Raw genomic sequence first — 19,422 nt, forward strand, 5'->3', positions numbered from 1 at the left:
CTGATCATGATCTGCACTGTTCGCTATTCAGTCAGTATCTTTTTGGTAAGCACCCCTTTAACAGTTAATGGTATTGTCCAAACTGGACAATGGATAAGTTCATTATAGAAATTGAGCATGAGGATAAGGGATTCTGTTTCTTATTTTCTGGGCAACAAACATCTACCTGAGAGATCTAGTGGACTTCAGAGTAACTTAATAATGCTGCGTTTACACTTGGCCACGATGTCCACGATTTGAGAGAAGCGTGGTGAGCGTGGGGGCTCGTGGGATCGAATCGTGGTGATCTTGAGGGAACTTGATGGAATCGTGATGATCGTAAGGATCGTGACAAAATTTTTGACAGTCAAAAATTTTGCCACAATTATCCCGATTTATCTTAGATCTTAAGAGAGCGTGACAGAACGTGGAAAATCGTTGTAGAGCGTAATGCAGCTTAACAGACCTTAACATAGCGCATCAGACCTTGATGCTCCATCGTATGGCGATCTTGGTGAACTTGGAAACACGATTCTAAGTTCCATTAGATCTTGTGGCATCTTTACATAGTTGACGTTGGAGCCAACATATTCACGCCTTAGTTCTGTGTTGAAAAGTTGAGGGTATTGTCCCAGTTGGTGCCTTCGGTTTCCACTTAACTATGGTCTCACCCAGCAGGTCTTAGGCTTTCTATTTCTTCTCCTTCCTCTCCCTTCTATCCTGCCCTGTTCCGTCCCTTGTTGCTGCTGCCGACGAGTAACTGTTATAGGCATACATGCAAATTGCAAATTCAGCATATTGTTCAGCTCTTTGATGCATAGCTTGTTCCTCTTTGAAATCTCTGCTGAGAATGAGAGGATGACCCATGCCTCCTATTTATACTTCAATCGTGTTGAAAACGTGACAATCTTGATCAAATCGTGGCCATAAATCGGAGGAGAGCTTATCAAAACGTGATAATGTGAGGGATCTAAACAGAACGAGATAGCAATTCAAGGATATCGTAAGAGAACTTCAGAGAACGTGATGAAAATCGTGGCAGACCTCCACCAGAATGTTGATGGTTTCGTAATAAAACGCTGCAGGTAGTAACAAAACGTACTGAGAGCGTAAGAAAGCGTAGGAAAGCGTAGTAATACAAAATTCGTGCAATAAATCGTGGAGCTCCGAGCTTTTCTTTAAATCGTGGACATCGTGGCTAAGTGTAAACGAAGCATAAGCCAATAAAGCTGGCCTGTGAAATTTTAATAAGGTAGAGCAAAACATTTCTAATCAGGTGACAGGTCTGAATCCTGAGTGATGAAATATATTCTCTTTGATGACTGATGATAATAATACCTCTACGGTCAGTACGTTAATGTTTCTCAACTCTAAATCATTAAGGGCAGTTTACAGTATGCCATTATGTTCCGCTGTACTTTAAAGGAAGAATTTCTTGTTCACTTACAGAAAACAGGCAAATAAATACCTAGTAAGAACTAATACCGGTAGGTAACTGGCTGCAGTATTATAATGAAATACTGCTGAAAAATGGTGTTAAATTCAACAAAACAAATATATATACAAACACCTAAGCATCTTATCTTTGTTATAATTCAATTTAAATCACTCATAATACACTTTCAAATAAATTATAATTCTGTTTAAATAAATAATTTAAGCAGAGATTATAAAGCTACAAAAACTAAATGCAATAAAAAGGATTTTAAAACTAACAAATATAAAAAGAATTATTCCAAGATCAAAAAGGATTTCAAATTTAACCTTTTAATCCTAATTAAAGATTTCCAGACCATTGCAGTATATAAGTTATAAATGAATTTAACTACATATTAGTGGTTTTCCCTAATATCTACCAACATAAAAGAACAAAACAATAAATAAGACATCAAATAATCTTACCTTTTTATCATATATCTTTTGATATCCAAAGAACACTAAATAATTAAATAGCCTACTGAACTTAGTCACCTTTAAAAATTTTTTTTTTCAAATATATGTTTAACACACTTATTTAACATTGTAAATCCAAAAATGACAAAAAAGTGTCAAAAACCAACATGGAGGTTTCACAACTGTACAATAAATCGTGCAAATAGTCAATATACCTAGTTTTCATAGTTTTCATCTTTATTGATAACAGTTGTATTTAAGTGATCCATTTCAACTTGCTATTTACACAGGTTGCGAGTCTTTCCATACTTAATGAAAACCTTAAATACAGCATTGTACGGCCATCAAACTGATCACCAGAATCCTATCCCGCTTTCTGGCAAATTACATGTATTGGTAACAATAGGTTTGTTTCAATTATTTATTGGTTGAATTACAATAACTGAAAACTAATATCTTTTCAGTACCCCGATATTTATTTTTACAATTTGAAAAACCAAATACTTCCTTTTTAAAATACCGCCAACAAAGTTTGCACATGTAACTAGAGAAAATGAGAGAATTTGTAAAGGTTTTAAGAGAGTGAAAATTTCTATAGCTGAAGGTTTCAAAAGCTTTATTCACCATTGCTAGTTTAGTTCTAATGTTGCGAGATAACAATCTTTAAAATGAAACATTTTTTAGTTTAAAGGAATGCCATTCTGTTTTGTTAAAAAAAAAAACTAAGAAACAATTGAATACGTTGATTTTTTTACTTCATTTTTTACTTAAAATTCACAATTAAAATTTACTATTTGATATCCAAGAGATCCCTGACCTAAATTTATGAACATTTGTTTCTTATTACATGTAAAAGATAGCAATTTACTTTAGTAAATAAGTTTTAGAGGAAATTACAGACATTTTAATCCAATTACTCTTCAGTGTAAACATTTACACAATTTTCTGCGATCAGATATCTCCATTTTAAAGGTAAGCAAAGGCTAAACACCACGATGTCCTCGCTGTACCTATAAACCTGTAATTTTAACCATATTTTAATCATTGTACAATCTCTTGTTAACAACTTTATTCATAGGCTTCAAATATACCCAGCAGCAAATTCCTCCTCAAATAAAAAAAGACCCCACATATCATTTTGTTGATGAATTATATGAAATTAAATTAGTTTAAAACCTATTTACTTTTTCTTTGTTGCTATATTCCAGCCAACTCCAAGACCTACAATAACTTTATTTAAATCTCATTTTATAACAATCTCATTCATTATATTTTGTACTCAAAATTAGTGACTTTGTATAATTAGATTTTGATGTCACTTTACTGTAATCTCAGTTTTAAAATATTTTAAATGTGAAACGTAGAAAATCAAATAGACCAACCTTAATTCTCTGTAATAAGTCCATAAGGGGTCCTTAGTGGTCATAATAGCAGAAATTTCACTTCAGTTGAAATTGATAAATTGCTCCTTTTTGTATTTACCTAAAGTCCTTGTAAAAAGTCAAGTAGACAAAAATGATATTTAAAAAATCCAGCTAAATATTTGATCAGCGGCCAGTTTCATGTCAGATTACTTGAAAACTTTTACGATTATCTTGTTAATCTAACAAATCGGTTATCAGATTTTGATAGCTTAATTGGATAAAATGTAATTATAACCAATTTTAAATGTAAATTCCCTCAGCCGACCTCTTAGAATGTCGCTCTGCCCAAAGAAACCGTTTAACTATTTACTTAAAATAAGATCACTGAGACGAGATTAACCATACAGACAAGTCCACAACATCCACACATTGCTAAGTTGTTATAGTGTTACTGTCGACTAACATTGTGAGCTTGAAATATTGAATGAAGTTAGTTATAAATAAATTATGAAAGCATTAAAGATATAGAAATATTGAACATGAATCAATGAACTATTCAAGCCAGTTAGTTGGTCTGTGATAGTATTAAATGTTGAAAACAAGTTAAACTGCAATGCAAAGAGAATATTCAAAGACATGCATTAAGATAATGCCAGTTATGGGTCAGACATTTACATAGAATCGTTGACAAACTGACAAATGAACCAGATGCGAACCTTACAACTGTCCCCAAAACAAGAGATATCAACCAGTAGGGGATTAATAATAATACATTTAGTCAAACGATGGGGGAGCTGACAAATTAAAATGCTAAAAAAAACAATGATGTCATCATTGTATGACAAAATTAATGCCTCCAGTAATATAATTTAGCCAAAAACAACAACAACAAAATCATTGCTTGAAAAGCTGAGAACATTAAAGTACTGATGCAGTTATGTGGCTATAAATTTAATGTACTATTGCAGTTTAATGCCAAATAAAATACATGTTATGTTATGTTGTATTTCCAAGAGCAAAAAATGGCAATAACATTTTATAGCTTATTTGTGTTAAAAAGTGCAAACAATGTCTGTGCTTCATGTTGATGGTGAATAATAAGTTTCATTTGAATTGGATGAAAACTGTAGTATATATACTGTGAAATCATTAATATTCGTGGGGGACTAATTTTTGTGGATTTCGGGGTTGAGTCAATCCATGAAATTTAATCCCAACAAACAAGTAAAATTCCCATTCATTTTATGTTCAAAAGTTGAGATCCACGAATTCATATCCCCACAAAATTGCCATTTTGACCAGAACCACGAAATTTCATGCCCACGAAATTAAATGAATTTACAGTATAGTACAAATGCTATAGAATGACTGACGGTCAGATAATTCCTCTTAAGTTTTCATGAAAAGTTTGAATAAATTGTTAAGACTGCAGCAAATCACTACTACAGCAAAACACTATCTACTTTAATCAGAACTAAATTTATAATTCTCTGTGTAATTGTTTCTGGGTTTATATAATCTAACAATTATACTTATGTAGTTCACAAATGATATATGTCTACTTGCAGCAATGCCAACCCTTACAACACAGCCTCAATATAGTCACCACCCAGACACTCGTAGGGGTCGGCATTAAATCTCTTGCATTGAGTGTATGCACACATTGAATGTACACTATTAAACCTATGTTAAACCTAACCCTAACCTTTGGTCAGTATATAGTGCACTCAATATGTGCAAACGTCCAATAGGGGCGATTTAATGTGGACGCTCTTGTAGGCTGACTAGAACTATCCATTTAGTTCTGTACCACTTTTAAAGAATCCTTGATTTGGCCTTCTGTATATCTATCACTACCACTGCAGTTGTACACTTCATAAATCAGTACTCTTGTCCATTTCTATAAATATTTATAATGGTTTGCTATATTTGATGAAGATAAAAGTTTTATATTTTCAAACATAGCACATTAATTTTGTTTGTCATTCCCAATCTTGTTTGTGGTCTAAGTGGCCAGATATCTGGACACTTCTGCTTTAATTTTTTCTTTTTATTGGGTTTAATGTTGCACTGAAACAACTGTAGGTCATTATGGCGACTTTTCAGTTTTGATGGTGAAGGATCGAATTAGACCCAAGGAGCCTCTATGAGCATTATTTCACCATAGGCAGGCATATGGGTAAAACCACCAACCTTCCGTAAGCCAGCTGGATGGCTTCCTTACATGAAGAATTCAACATCCCTAGTAAGGCTGAACCCACATTGGAGAGGGGCAATTGATTCAAAGTCAGCAACCTTAACTACTCGGGCATGGAGGCCCCAACTGCTTTTTAAAAACTGTTTAAAATCTGACTGTAGACTACTGATAGTTCATCATGCTCTGGTAAGCTGAAAACTTTATTTTAGAAGTTAATGATGTATTTGTCATTAATCTGCATTCAAATTGCTTCTAGGAAGAAATATCATCTCATTATTATTTCCTTTTATTAGATCACCCACACAGTTAGCATTCATAAACGTTTAAACTATGAGCTGTTACAATTGTTCAAATGGTGCACTTGGGGTTTTACCTAATAAATAAAATAAAATTGAAACTTGCTGATTTATAAAATTTAATATTTTTCAGAAAATATTTATATTTCCATAAGTATTTAGTGATTACAAAGTGGTGTCATTCAGCCAAATCCTATTAAATGGAACAATTATGTAGGGATAAATTATGTGTTTTAACTTTTCAAACCGAATGTTGCAGCGCCAGATGAATTCTACCCTAGCTTCTTCTTCCTGTTAAGGTGTGAACTAGTTCTCCAGTGTTGCTACTCCAGCGCAAGATGGACGAACAGCTAAAAATTCCATATTTACAATTAAAAACTGCTAAAATCTTGACTGTCTAATTTCTCAGGAGGTCGGACATGTTCATGGCTTGCCTGGCAGTCCAGAAGCTGTCTGAGGATGGTAATTCTCTCATAGATGGTGGGATGTTGTACCTCCATAATTGTCATCACTGGAGCTATTTCCCTTTTTTAATGACTAACAAATGATATTTGGTCCAGATTCTGCAGCTGATATAACAGGAAAGAAACATGTATGTGTTACCTTATAATATTCAAGCATAAAACCAGTAAAAAGCTGATCAGAATGAAACGAAAATTATGCCAATAAACAAGCTTTTCCTTCTCACATTGTTTTAGTTATGCACTATAGGGCTGTTCCAACTCTAATTTTTCACAATGGAACACCCAGTTATAAAAAGGTATGGTGTAACAGTTGGCATGTTTACTCTCCTGGTAAAACACCCCTTGAAAACCACAATAATGGCAATAACGGCACTTCTGTGCTAGAATAAAGTATGTCAAGATGCTACTTCTTGTTAATACATTATTTAATAAGCAATAAGTCAAATATAACTTTCTTCAAACTGACAACACATTCATACTGTTATTAAAAGAATGTGAAGTTATTAAAAGAATGTTTCACAGTAAACAGTCACATGAAAAAACAAGCTTTAACCTTAAGCCTGCTGGGTGGTAAGTGAGTTTGCCTTTGCGACCAGTGCAGGGTAATTAAAGGTTAATTAGTAACAATATTAAGCTTCCAGCACTCTTTGTCTCTTGTGATTCTATCAAAGATATATACAAGAAAGACTTTATTCTTCATATCACTTACGAAGAATATCATTAATTGTTCCTCAATTTGTTCACAGATATCTGCACAATAATTATTAATACTTAAGGCTTAGAATTACGCTTTGAGTGACAAAAATCAAACAACACCAAATCATAGAAAGAAAGAGTTGTTTAACATGAAAATTAAATAGCATGCAAAACACGTATATTACTTAATGAAACAAGTGTCAGTATACTGATATAAATATTGAATTCCGGAAAAGGACTGCCTAAAGGGGCCCTACTTCCGGACAGTCAAATGCCTTTAAAAACTCACCATTTTCAAAGAACTTACAAATGTTCGTTTTGATGCATTTGCAATAGCATGCGAAACAGCTTTCCAAATACTAGATGTTAATATACAGTGCTTATATACTGACATGGTTAGAAAAACACTATAGTAACTTTTAATACTGCACATGAACTGTTATAGTTAGAGCCGTAAATGGAGGTGATAAAAAAAAAGAGATTCAATAAAACATTCTTGTATATTCAGCAATATTCAAACCTTTGACAAATGTTAATAGGATTTAACAAGAAATTAATGTATGGAAAATGTGGCAGCCGCATTTTAAACAAAGTTAATCTTTATAAAAAAATCTGGACACTACTTAGCACATATTTCAACACTTTTCTTGATTCATCACATATTTGATATATGTAAACAGATCTTAAAACATTAGAAGGTATCAATATGTTGATCAATCACATTCAATCATGGAAGAATCCATCTGTAACATGTAACATGCATATAAATAACAAGTTTTCTGTGATCAATGATTATTAATAAGTTATTTGTAAGTACAAAGTATTCCATCACTGTTGAGGAAAGCATAACAACAACTTAGGTCAATTTTCAAACATTTTAGTAACAATGAATGTGACCTTGGGCAAGACAAGGATGTTCTCAGACAACTTGTCACACAAACAACAAACACCACTTTGAACAGCCCAGAAATATTTGATAAATGAACAACATCTTTACTAACAATCTGTCTGACCATTACAGTTAGAGTTTAGAGTTTATTGTTTATTTCAGTCTCATCCATTTACATGTTTACAGTATAAAAACATGACATATACATAATAAAACACAAGTAAATGGCCACTCAAATTTGAGTTACAAGAGACTATATATATATAAAATTTCTACATATCACATATTTCACATAAATCAATTCTCATATATTACAGTAAAAAGCAAGACATGTCTGCTAATCATAACACAAAGATGTGTCCTAAAATTTAAATAAAAAAAAGGGTTATAAGACACTGAACCAGATTAGACAGGTGCACTAAATGTGCGCTAGTAAAAAATGGCTTAAAGAATCAAGTATCCCCACCAATCAGATTGGTAGAGAACAGATTAGCAGATATCTCTTACTTAACACTAAAATACTGTAATTATTACATGTTCTGCCCTACTGTCCTGTACAATGGATACTTAAAATATTCTCGAAAATTTGTCCCCCTTTTAAAATGAATCCCATTTGTAAAGAAATAAATATTGCTAAAACCTACGTTCCACCTAGTTATGTGAAATCAGCACTGGGACATTATTACAACTGCATCAAAAAATGTTTTTAAAGGCGTTGAACTGTCTGAAAGTGTGTCTTTTTCCGGAATTCCATGTATTATATCAGTAAACTGACTGTTGTTTTGGAGAGTAATATACATGTTTTATATGTTGTTTGCTTTTCATGTGAAACATTCTTTCTATAATTTGGTGTTGTTTGAATTTTTTTCTCTCAAAATGTAAGGCTTAAATTTAAGCATTAAAAATTATATATGTTGCAAATTTATTCTTTATTTTATTAGCTTTACTTCCATTTATTGTTAGTAGTAAGATTCTTAAAGCTTTCATTTTTCTGTTGCCATGGCAACCAGACTTTTTGAAGTCTGCTATGTAGAGATATATTATAATGTCTTACTGTATACTCTTGTGTAACTTTGTGATTTGAGTTTAATAAAGGTAATGGTGGTGTTGTTGTTGTAGAGAAATTTAGGTCACTGAATGTTATATTGTGGGTGTGGTGGTGGTGGTGGTGGTGGGAATGGGGGCGCTCTGGCCCAGTGATTAAGGGGTAGCCGACTCTTCACAACTGTGGGTTCTAAACCCCTTGCTTGGGGTGTAGAGTTCTTTCATGTGGGGAAACCATACAGTAAAGAGAGCTTCCTGGGGTATTTCACCGCCATTAAAAGCTGGAAAGTTGCCATATGAACTTTAATGGAGTTGGAGTAACCTTAAACCTAGCAAAAGCAAAGAAGGAAAAGAAAATGAAACCAAAACATAAATTGGGAATAATACATATTTTGTATGAAAACTGAAAGGCTACATAAAATATTGGATTACAATTTAAAAGGTATCTTTTTTGCCTAATCCTGATTCCTCGCTATATACGAACATTTAACAACCAGGATAGGAAGGTAATTTCAAGGTAAATAAAACAGATGCAGTGACACATTAAATCATGAAATAGTAGAATTGTTATAGGAGACTTTAGTAACAAAATGGTCATAAACTTGAAATTCCATTGCTGTTGTTTATAACAAAGTACAAATTTGTGTTAAATTCACCATGCATTTATTACAAAATAAATATTTTATACTGGTTCATCTTGCAAAAAGAGATGTGTTTTTTTAAGAGCAATTTATTACTATTATTGTACAGTTCCAGAGTTATACAAAATGAAATAAACATTTAAAGCATCAACAATCTTGTGCTCATGTATTTTATGTAACTTCATTTCAAAGGGTATTATTTATTCTATATCTATTTTATCTAACCAATCGCGGCGGGGAACGTTCATTTGCCCCACTTGACTGTACAATATGTTACGGTATTAGGACGAACGTGTGTACAAAAAATCCTGTATTTGGCGCATCGTGAAAATGTTCCGAATGTAAATCAGATGAAGTAGGCATTCTATGATTGTACAGAGTTTGATTATCATCTTGAAATCAGGATATTCCCAAATAGAAATTATATAGATCTAGATCTATACAGATATAATCGGAAGAAAATCTTACTGATTGGAAAAATCTATTATTTTGTCACAGGTTGAGAACCAGACCTCTAGACAACCATACAGGAAAACTGCAAATTTAGCCTTGTCTGCTCTCTAAATCCAACAGTTTTCATCCGATCTTCACCAAACTTGCTGACAATGTTTGTGGGCATAATATCTCGGCGTATTATGTGAACACCCATGGCAGCGGGCAGGCGGTCGGCATCCAAAACCTGTCCGCTCTCTAATTCAGTTTTCATTGGATCTTCACCAAACTTGCTGACAATGTTTGTGGGCATAATATGTCATCCAAATATTATAACCACCCAAATCGCCAAATGGCCGTTGTAGAGATGTTGCACCATATAATTTATTTAATGCTGATACGCAGAAAAACAACATTAAATGAATTACGTATATTACGCATGAAGTGAAACAAATATAGAATAAAAAGGTTATTTAGGGCCTAACATTGTTCTGCACAATATATATTTTCACTCATACCAAGCTGGGAAAATACAGAAAAGGCATGAAAACAATATTCAGTGAAACATTTTTAATTTAAACTAAGATAAAATAGATATAGAATAAAAAGGTTATTTAACATTGTACTGTACAATACGAGATATATTTGGACGAGAGTACCCAGCTGAGAAAACCATATTGGACGCGCCTAGCGGCGGCTCGTCCAATATGGTTTTTTCAGCTGGGTACTCTTCCACATATATCTCCGTATTGTACAGAACAATGTTAAATAACCTAATAATATTTTATATTCACTATGTATTTTGTATAGAAAAAAAAAACCCTTTTATTTTTGTATCTAAAAAAGAACATTGGTGCAGTAATATCAAGGGGGACCCATTCCAGAAGTCTGAATATGTGATCTGACAATGTTCACAAAAATCGTAAACAAAATGGTGTTGTTTAATTTTCCAAAAAACAGTGCTGATTAGAAATAAGGGTTGCAGAGGGACCCCTAGCTTGTAAAGGGATGCCAGAATAAGAAGTGTAAGAAATTAGTAGGAGGTAAATTATTACAGGTGTGTGATTCATGGGTCTGTACATACCAAATGCTGTAATTTAAAAGTTAGGGCAAAAAACGAGTGTTGTTTGCAAGAGGACAAAAGACTCTGGTGCATCTTGAATTGACAGATAGCGGGTTTAGAGAAATCTGATAATCAAGAATATGTTTTAGCAATGTGGACATATGAAATATAATACTAAACAAAAAATAAAACAGGATTTGAATACTGCCTGAGCAACTAATAACATTCAAACAGATTTCTTAAAATAAAAAAAAAAACCTGGTTGTAAAATATTTTCCTTTTAACCAGGTATAGTGTTATTAAGTGGCTATCTATCTAAAGCTTCATGGTAGAAAGTTGGATAGAGAACAATGCTGAATTTCCCAACAGAGTGAACATTAGGGTACTGTTGCCCTTCAAGACAGAGTGAACATTTGGACAATGTTGCCTGTCCCAAAAGAGTGAACATTAGGACAATGTTGCTCTTCAGACAAAGTGAACATTTGGACAATGTTGCCCTTCAAGACAGAGTGAACATTTGGACAATGTTGCCTGTCCTGAAAGAGTAAACATTAGGACAATGTTGCCCTCCAAGGCAGAGTGAACATTTGGACAATGTTGCCTGTCCTGAAAGAGTAAACATTAGGACAATGTTGCCCTTCAAGGCAGAGTGAACATTTGGACAATGTTGCCTGCCCTGAAAGAGTGAACATTAGGACAATGTTGCCCTTCAAGACAGAGCAAACATTAGGACAATGTTGCCTGTCCCGTAAGAGTGAATATTAGGACAATGTTTACTTTCCTGACAAAGTGAAATTTAAGACAATACTGCCTTTTAAGACAGAATGTACATTTGGACAATGTTGCCTTTTCTAAATAGGTCAACAATGTTGCCTTTCCAGACACAGGGAACATTAGACAATGTTGCCTTTCCCCACAAAGTGAACATTAGGACAATGTTGCCTTTCTGGACAAAGTAAATGTTAGGACAATATTGCCTTTCCCGAAAGAGTTAACAGGACAATATTGCCTTTTCCCACAAAGTGAACATTAGGACAATGTTACCTTTCTGGACAGAGTAAATGTTAGGACAATGTTGCCTTTCCTGAAAGAGTGAACATTAAGACAATGTCCAGACAGAGTAAATGTTAGGACAATGTTGCTTTTCCTGATAGAGTGAACATTAAGATAAAGCTGCCATCCTGAAAGAGTAATGATTAGGAAAATTTTGTCGTTCCTGAAAAATTAAATGTTAGGACAATGTTGCCTTTCCCCTCAAAAAAAACATTTGAACAAATTGTTGCCTTTCCCCACAATGTGAACATCAGGACAATGTTGCCTTCCCAAAAAGAGTGAACATTAGGACAATGTCGCCTTTCCCCATAAAGTGAACATTTGAAAAAATTGTTGCCTTTCCCCACAATGTGAACATCAGGACAATGTTGCCTTCCCAAAAAGAGTGAACATTAGGACAATGTTACCTTCCATAAAAGAGTAAACATTTTGATAATGTTGCCTTTTCAGAGAGTGAACATTAGGACAATGCTGCCTTCCCCCAAAAGTGAATATTTGGATAATGTTGCCTTTTCAGACAGAGTGAATGTTGGGACAATGATGCCTACCCCAAGAGTGAACATTAGGACAATGTTGCCTTTTCAGACAGAGTGAATGTTTGGACAATGTTGCCTTCTCCGAAAGAGTGAACAGTAGGACAATGTTGCCTACCCCAAAAGAGTGAACATTTGGACAATGTTGCCTTTTCAGACAGAGTGAATGTTGGGACAATGATGTCTACCCCAAAAGAATGAACATTAGGACAATGTTGCCTTCTCCGAAAGAGTGAACATTAGGACAATGTTGCCTACCCCAAATGAGTGAACATTATTTTGGACAAAGTTGCCTTTTCAGACAGAGTGAACATTAGGACAATGCTATTTTTTCCTTTAAGTATGAAGTAAGTGTAATAATTGTATAAACGTTATATAAGAGTATAAGTATTGTGACAAAGGTAACACTTGACCTAAACTGGTAAATACAATACACCCCAAAGTAGGTTTAATTAAGTATGTTAATTTTACCTTTTGGGCAAGTCCTTGTAAGCATCTGCTTTACTCGTATTCACAAACGTAGAAAGTGTGTGCAAATGTCTGAACTGGCCAGAAACTATCAGGATTTAATTACTGAGTTTAAAATCTATGGAAGTCAGATTGATACTTTTAGTGCAACAGTCTTACAGGATTTAAAGCACAACACATATTCTTTCATATCTTTCTTAAAGGCAGTTGTTATCCCTTCTGATATGTCAGCTTTACAAGCGACGAGTCAGTCAGTCAGTCATATTATAAGCAAATTATTCCATTTATAAATACTGTAAAATATATACCGGTATTTCTTTTTTCATGGATATGATACAAGCTTTTTATTTCCTATTACAATTAAACAATAAAACTCAAGAAATAACTAGTACTTACACACATATATGCATTGGTAGTTTGGCCATTCTTTCAGAACCAGTGTGAACAGGTATTCCTCAAAAATCCACCTGTATGCTATGATACTTCCATTTCAATCCAAATTGATAAAGCTTTAATTTATGATTAGGCTACTTTCAACACATTACTTGTTAATATCATAATGTTTTGCTAAAATGTAAATGTGCAATGCATGATTTAATCTTCAATGTTAAAATCTAAGGCACTTTAAACATTATCCATAATGAGTAATAATCGTCTATTTAATTTCTACCTAAATGCTAACTTAAAAAGAGTAATTTTGCCAATGCTCAAGTGTTTTAACCAACAAAAATTTAAGTCTCTGCTAATGACACTTAAAAATCCTTTCATATGTGGTAACAGCATCTCATTACAAACAAAACTGTGAAACTGAAAGAAAGTTACACCTTTTAAAATGACTTCAATTAACCACAGTAAACAAGATTTAATATCAATAAATTCTGTTAGTGATCATTTATCTTTCGTAATTAAATAATCATAACACTGGATGATTTTTTTATTTCTATCTCGCGACATACCCAAAAAATCCATCTGAATTTTATATTCAAACTTTCTGAATTGTGATAGAATGATTTAATGAAGTTTTTATTCATGATGGTTAGTTTGACATATAATAAAATACACTGGCACATATGATTACACAAACTGAAAAAGTACATTAATTTCAAATTATTTTTTTCTCATCAGCCACAATAAGTAAGTACAGATTGCTCCACACAGCATTTAACAACTGATATAAATTTTCTTGCAAAACGTTTTCTATTTGAAAGTAAAAAAAAACCTTCCTTGAACTTTGAACGAAATCGTTATGTCTGTCACATTGTCATATGGGTAACCACACGTCGTTAACAATACCAATCTTTATTTTCATGACAGCAGTATAAAGGTTATATACTGTCTCTTTAATTGAACCTTCTTTTTTTTGCCGACCATGTTTTACTGAAAATATTACATAAATAAGATTTACTTATAGCACTTAAAGTCCATGGGAGCAGTTAAATAAATAATCCTGTACGGATGGTTTGAGTCATATCATACATGGTTACATATTCTTGAAAAAGATTTACCGTCATCCCTATTATTGTGCAATGCAGTAAAAACGGATGTCGAATAAAATTAAAATAGGCACTTGAAGTAGATGATAATTTTGCTTATCAAAAATAGGAGAAAATTGCATCACGCATCAGCAACACTATTAAATAAAACGCAATTATTCTCTGCAGAGATTTAATGTCTAGGGCTTATACATTTACATTTATTTAGATACCAAAAAGGGTTAATCAGTGCAGTTTTCAATTTAAGTCTCTCATGCCATTTTATGGGTAATTTGGCATTTAAAAGAACATAAAAACCAATATGTATGGTGGTTGATTTCTGCCATTTTGTGTGTTCGTGTCGGCAAGGCGAAATTTTGAAGTAACGGAAACACGAAAGGTCGAAATAGTGCATATTTGTTCGTGTAGGTGGGTCGAAATGTCGAAGACACTAAAACATGAAAGGTCGAAAACTGCTTATTTGTCGTTTGTTTGCCTTTGGACATTCGAGGCGAATACACGAATTAACGAAACATTAATGGCGAAATAACAAAATTTCAGAGGCAAAGTAACGAAAACACGAAAGGTCGAAATATTGCTTTTTTGTCATGTGTTCGCCTTAAGACTTTCGAGGCGAATACATGAAGTAACGAAACATTAAAGGCGAAATAACGGAATTTCAGAGGCGAACACAAACTTTTGTATTAATCACTTTTCGTGTCGGTGGGTATCAAAAATTTGTGTTGTTGCCCTTCTTTTGTTGTGTCTTCGTGTATTCGCCTCGAAAATCAAAAGGCGAACACACAAGAAATAAGCAGTTTTCGACCTTTTGTTACTTCGACCCGCTGACATGAACACACAACAAATGTGCAACTTCTTCCTTTCTTGTATTCGCCTTCTGGTAGACATGCGCGTAACAATTACACATATGCTGCTGAAATGAATATGCCAGCTTAACAATGTGTTTTACCATTTATAAAATAATATTTGTCCTAAAATGAAAGATAATGATTTATATTCCATAAAAGATGTCATTGTGTAGATATTTTACCACTGCCGCTAATGGCCGATTTCGAGTTTGTAAACAACGTTTTCTGACTGATTTTTCGGTGCGTAATATATTCCAATGTAAGCATTTTTCCCAAGATTTTGATACAAGATCGGGGGTGCGTAATATGCATGCTAGCGTAATATAATCGAGTTTTTACGGTAAGTCTAACATTGGCAGCCAGCAAAACATTTCTGTCTCCAGGTATCCAATGATTAAGCTATTTCATGCTGAAAAGTTTGCCTTAGATTTAAAATCATAACTAAAATTCAGTTTATTTATATTACAGGCATGTACTTTTACATGATTATATTAGCTGCAGCATGCATGAATGGAGAATAATTAACATGTGCGAGAAATAGATGATGTTTTTATAAATTAATATTGCACAAATATTTCATCCAAAGTATGCCTGAACTTAAAACTCAAATTGACCTAAAACAAAACAGTAAAAGCAAAACAACAAAAACAACAGAACATAAAATAACAACATTGTTTCAAGCATGACAATAATCAATCAATTTTGGAGACAACACTGTATTTACCTTATTTTATCAAAGTAAAACAACAAAAAATCCAACAAACTAAACATTTGCATTGTATATTTAGAAATTTATGTAATTTCTGCACAAAAACTCTCAGTGTTGAGACCATATAAGACTTCTTCGCATACTTTGATTTTTGCAAAAATACAGTGGTTTTTACAAGTGCACCGGTTACAAGTAAAAATGTAAACAACAGACTCTGCCTTTGAATCATTGGAATGAATGAATGGCAGTCGATCTTAGTCAAAATACTGATGGACAGTGAATGCTAATGACTTTATGCATTGCAGAAAGGTACTGTTTGTAACTGTAATTTCCCATCAACTGAAATCCTCTCGAAACTTGTAAGTAAAATTATTGCTTAAATTTGGACAAAGCTTACTGTCTATGCCATTGGCCTGCTGCTAAAAGAGCAAATATAAAAGATTCGGTGTAAGTTATATTTCACTGGTACTACCAGTTAGTATGTGTGTGTGTGTGTTCGGGTTTAACGTCTTTTTCAACAATTTTTCAGTCATATAAACGACGGTGTCTACTTGTAGCAGTGAGCACAATGCCCAACTTTATAGTGCTGCCTCAGGAATATCATGCCGTAGACACGTGGCATGATACCCCACCCAGTCACATTATACTGACACCGGGCTGACCAGTCCTAGCACTATCCCCTTAATGCTGAGCGCCAAGCGAGGAAACCTACCAGTTAGTAAGTTCATACTTGTAGTGTTGTTAAATACAATGTCAATCAAGTGATAGCAGCTCCTCCCACTAGCTCCCTAGCAGAAGGATGTCTCTCTGATACCAATATATGTTAGTTGGATACATGCATGCAATATGACCACTTGTAGTGCCTTAGTAAATAAACTTGTAGAATAGTTTTATTGAGTTACTCATTTCTCAATACAGTACAATGGCGACGAGGATAAAAAAGTTGACTTACAATAAATTGCAATAAAATGTGTACTTTCAAAAAACGCTGGAATTTATGTTTACACATATGAGCAGGAACTTAAAAGTTTAGAACACTTTTTTGGACATCTTTGTAACAATAACTGTCATTTATCAATAACACTGATATTTAGACAATAAATATGGCACAAGGATTACCAGTTTTTCCCGCATTTAGTGTAAACGAGCCTGGCATAGACACAAGGTGGAAAAAATGGACAAACCGTTTTGAAAATCTTATGATTGGAATGAATATCAAAGACAAACGCGACAACGTGCATTATTTCTTCACTAATGCAGGGGAAGACGTCAACGACATATTTGATACATTGCAAGACAACGGGGATGATTGAAACCGCAAAAAACAAACTGACTGAATATTTCGCACCAAAAAAGTGCACGGAGTATGAAATCTTCAAATTTCGACAGGCAAAGCAGGACTCGAGCGAAAACATAGACAGTTTTCACACGCGATTGAGGGCATTAAGCAGAAATTGCGAATTTCCTAACACGGACAAAGAAATCAAATCACAAATCATTCAAGGTTGTACCTCCACACGGTTACGTAGAAAGGCTTTACGAGATGATCTGACGTTGGACAATTTGATAAAGGAAGCACGTGCCCTGGAACTATCGGATCTACAAGCGTCCGAAATTGAGAACAATTCAAAGAAAGATGTAGTGAATGTCATGAAATCGAAACACAAGTCAGCATCAACAAAACACAACTCTTATCCGACCAGAAAGAAGGCAACATGCAAATATTGTGGATACGAATACCCACATCAATCAGGAAAATGTCCGGCGGACGGAAAGACGTGCACATACTGCAAAAGAAAGGTCATTTTGAAAAAGTGTGCAGGTCCAAGCAGAGAAATCGTAGGAAAAATGTAAACAGAATGGATGATGAAAGCTCTCAAAGCGAAACTGAAAGTGAAACTAGAAGCGAAAGTGAAAATGAAAATAGCATATTTGGATTATCAGTGAATTCGTTGCAGTCATCAAGACCTAATTTGACCATCCAAATAAACGGTCAGTCTGTCAAGGCATTGATAGACACAGGGTCGTCTATAAATGTAATTGATGAAAGGACATACAGCAAGCTAAAAAACAAAGTGACTCTCAGTAAGGTAGACACGAAAGTATATGCTTATGGTGCTAATAAAGTAGACTTATTAGGAAAGTTCCAGGCGACAATTGAAACCAAACACAAGATCACAACAGCTCCAGTATATGTGGCAAAAGGTAAAAGTGGCAACTTGTTATCTTATTTGACATCTGTTGATCTCCAGGTTATTCCTGAAATAAGTGTCATAACACAGAATAAGGTCGATGAACTTTGCGATAAATATGGATCTGTCTTCAAGGGTATTGGGAAAAATGAAAGACACTGAAGTAAAGTTGTATGTTGACAAAAATGTGCAACCTGTCACCCAGCCGCACAGACGCATACCTTTTCACCTGAGAAAACAAGTTGAAGATGAGCTCCAAAGGCTTGAAAAGTTAGACATCATTGAGAAAGTAGATGGTCCGACAGATTGGGTATCACCGATAGTGGAGGCTCCGAAGCCCAAAAGCAAAACAAACCAAATAAGGATTGTGTTGACATGAGATTGCCTAATCAAGCAATAAAACGCACACAGACATATAATTCCTACTATTGATGATATGATCGTGGACTTAAGCGGTGCTAAAGTGTTCTCTAAATTAGACTTGAATCAGGGATATCACCAGCTGGAACTATCAGAACAATCACGAAACATTACCACATTCACCACACATATTGGACTGAGAAGATACAAACGCCTAAGCTTTGGAAAAATAGCGCTGCGGAAATTTTTCAAACGCTTTAAGTACGACTCTAGAGGGATTAGATGGTGTGAAAAATATTTCGGATGACATAAATCGTATTGCTAGAAACCAAACAGAGCATGACAGAAGGCTTGAAGCAGTCTTAAAGCGACTACAACAAATGAACATTACGCTAAATAAAAGAAATGTGAATTCAACCAGAACAAATTAGAGTTCTTTGGATATGTATTTGGTGAAGACGGCATGTCGGCAGACCCAAAGAAGGTCGAAACCATCAAGAACACACCACCACCCAAGAATGTGCCAGAGGTGAGAAGCTTTTTAGCTATGACAAATTATGTGTCGCGCTTCATTCAAAATTACAGCACAATTGCAGAGCCTCTAAGACGCCTGATAAAGAAAAACGCAAAATGGACATGGCAAAATGAACAAGAAGAAGCATTCCTTAAGCTGAAATCGATTCTCAGCAGTGATACTGTCATGACCTACTTTGATCCTAATAAGGAAACACAGATCATCACAGATGCAAGTCCCGTTGGAGTAGCCGCAATAATGCTACAAGAAGGAAAAGTTGAATACATGCATGCA

At 34.2% G+C, this 19,422-nt stretch overlaps 1 protein-coding gene across 4 annotated transcripts in view; it reads right to left on the bottom strand.

Moving 5' to 3' along the window:
- LOC123549592 (PH domain leucine-rich repeat-containing protein phosphatase 2-like) overlaps window positions 1-19,422 on the bottom strand; it is a 108,227-nt gene that overhangs the window by 61,830 nt on the left and 26,975 nt on the right. Inside the window, exon 1 of one of the 4 annotated variants that reach the window (XM_053545183.1) lies at window positions 13,409-14,415. The exons of the other annotated variants lie outside the window; for them this stretch is intronic. Within the exon in view, the coding sequence (XP_053401158.1) occupies window positions 13,409-13,437 (29 nt within the window). The 5' untranslated portion in view covers window positions 13,438-14,415. Of the gene's footprint in view, window positions 1-13,408; window positions 14,416-19,422 lie in introns of those variants that run through there. 4 annotated transcript variants of the gene reach the window in all.

The sequence above is a fragment of the Mercenaria mercenaria genome, chromosome 6 (genome assembly GCF_021730395.1).
Source record: "Mercenaria mercenaria strain notata chromosome 6, MADL_Memer_1, whole genome shotgun sequence".
Classification (NCBI taxonomy): domain Eukaryota; kingdom Metazoa; phylum Mollusca; class Bivalvia; order Venerida; family Veneridae; genus Mercenaria; species Mercenaria mercenaria.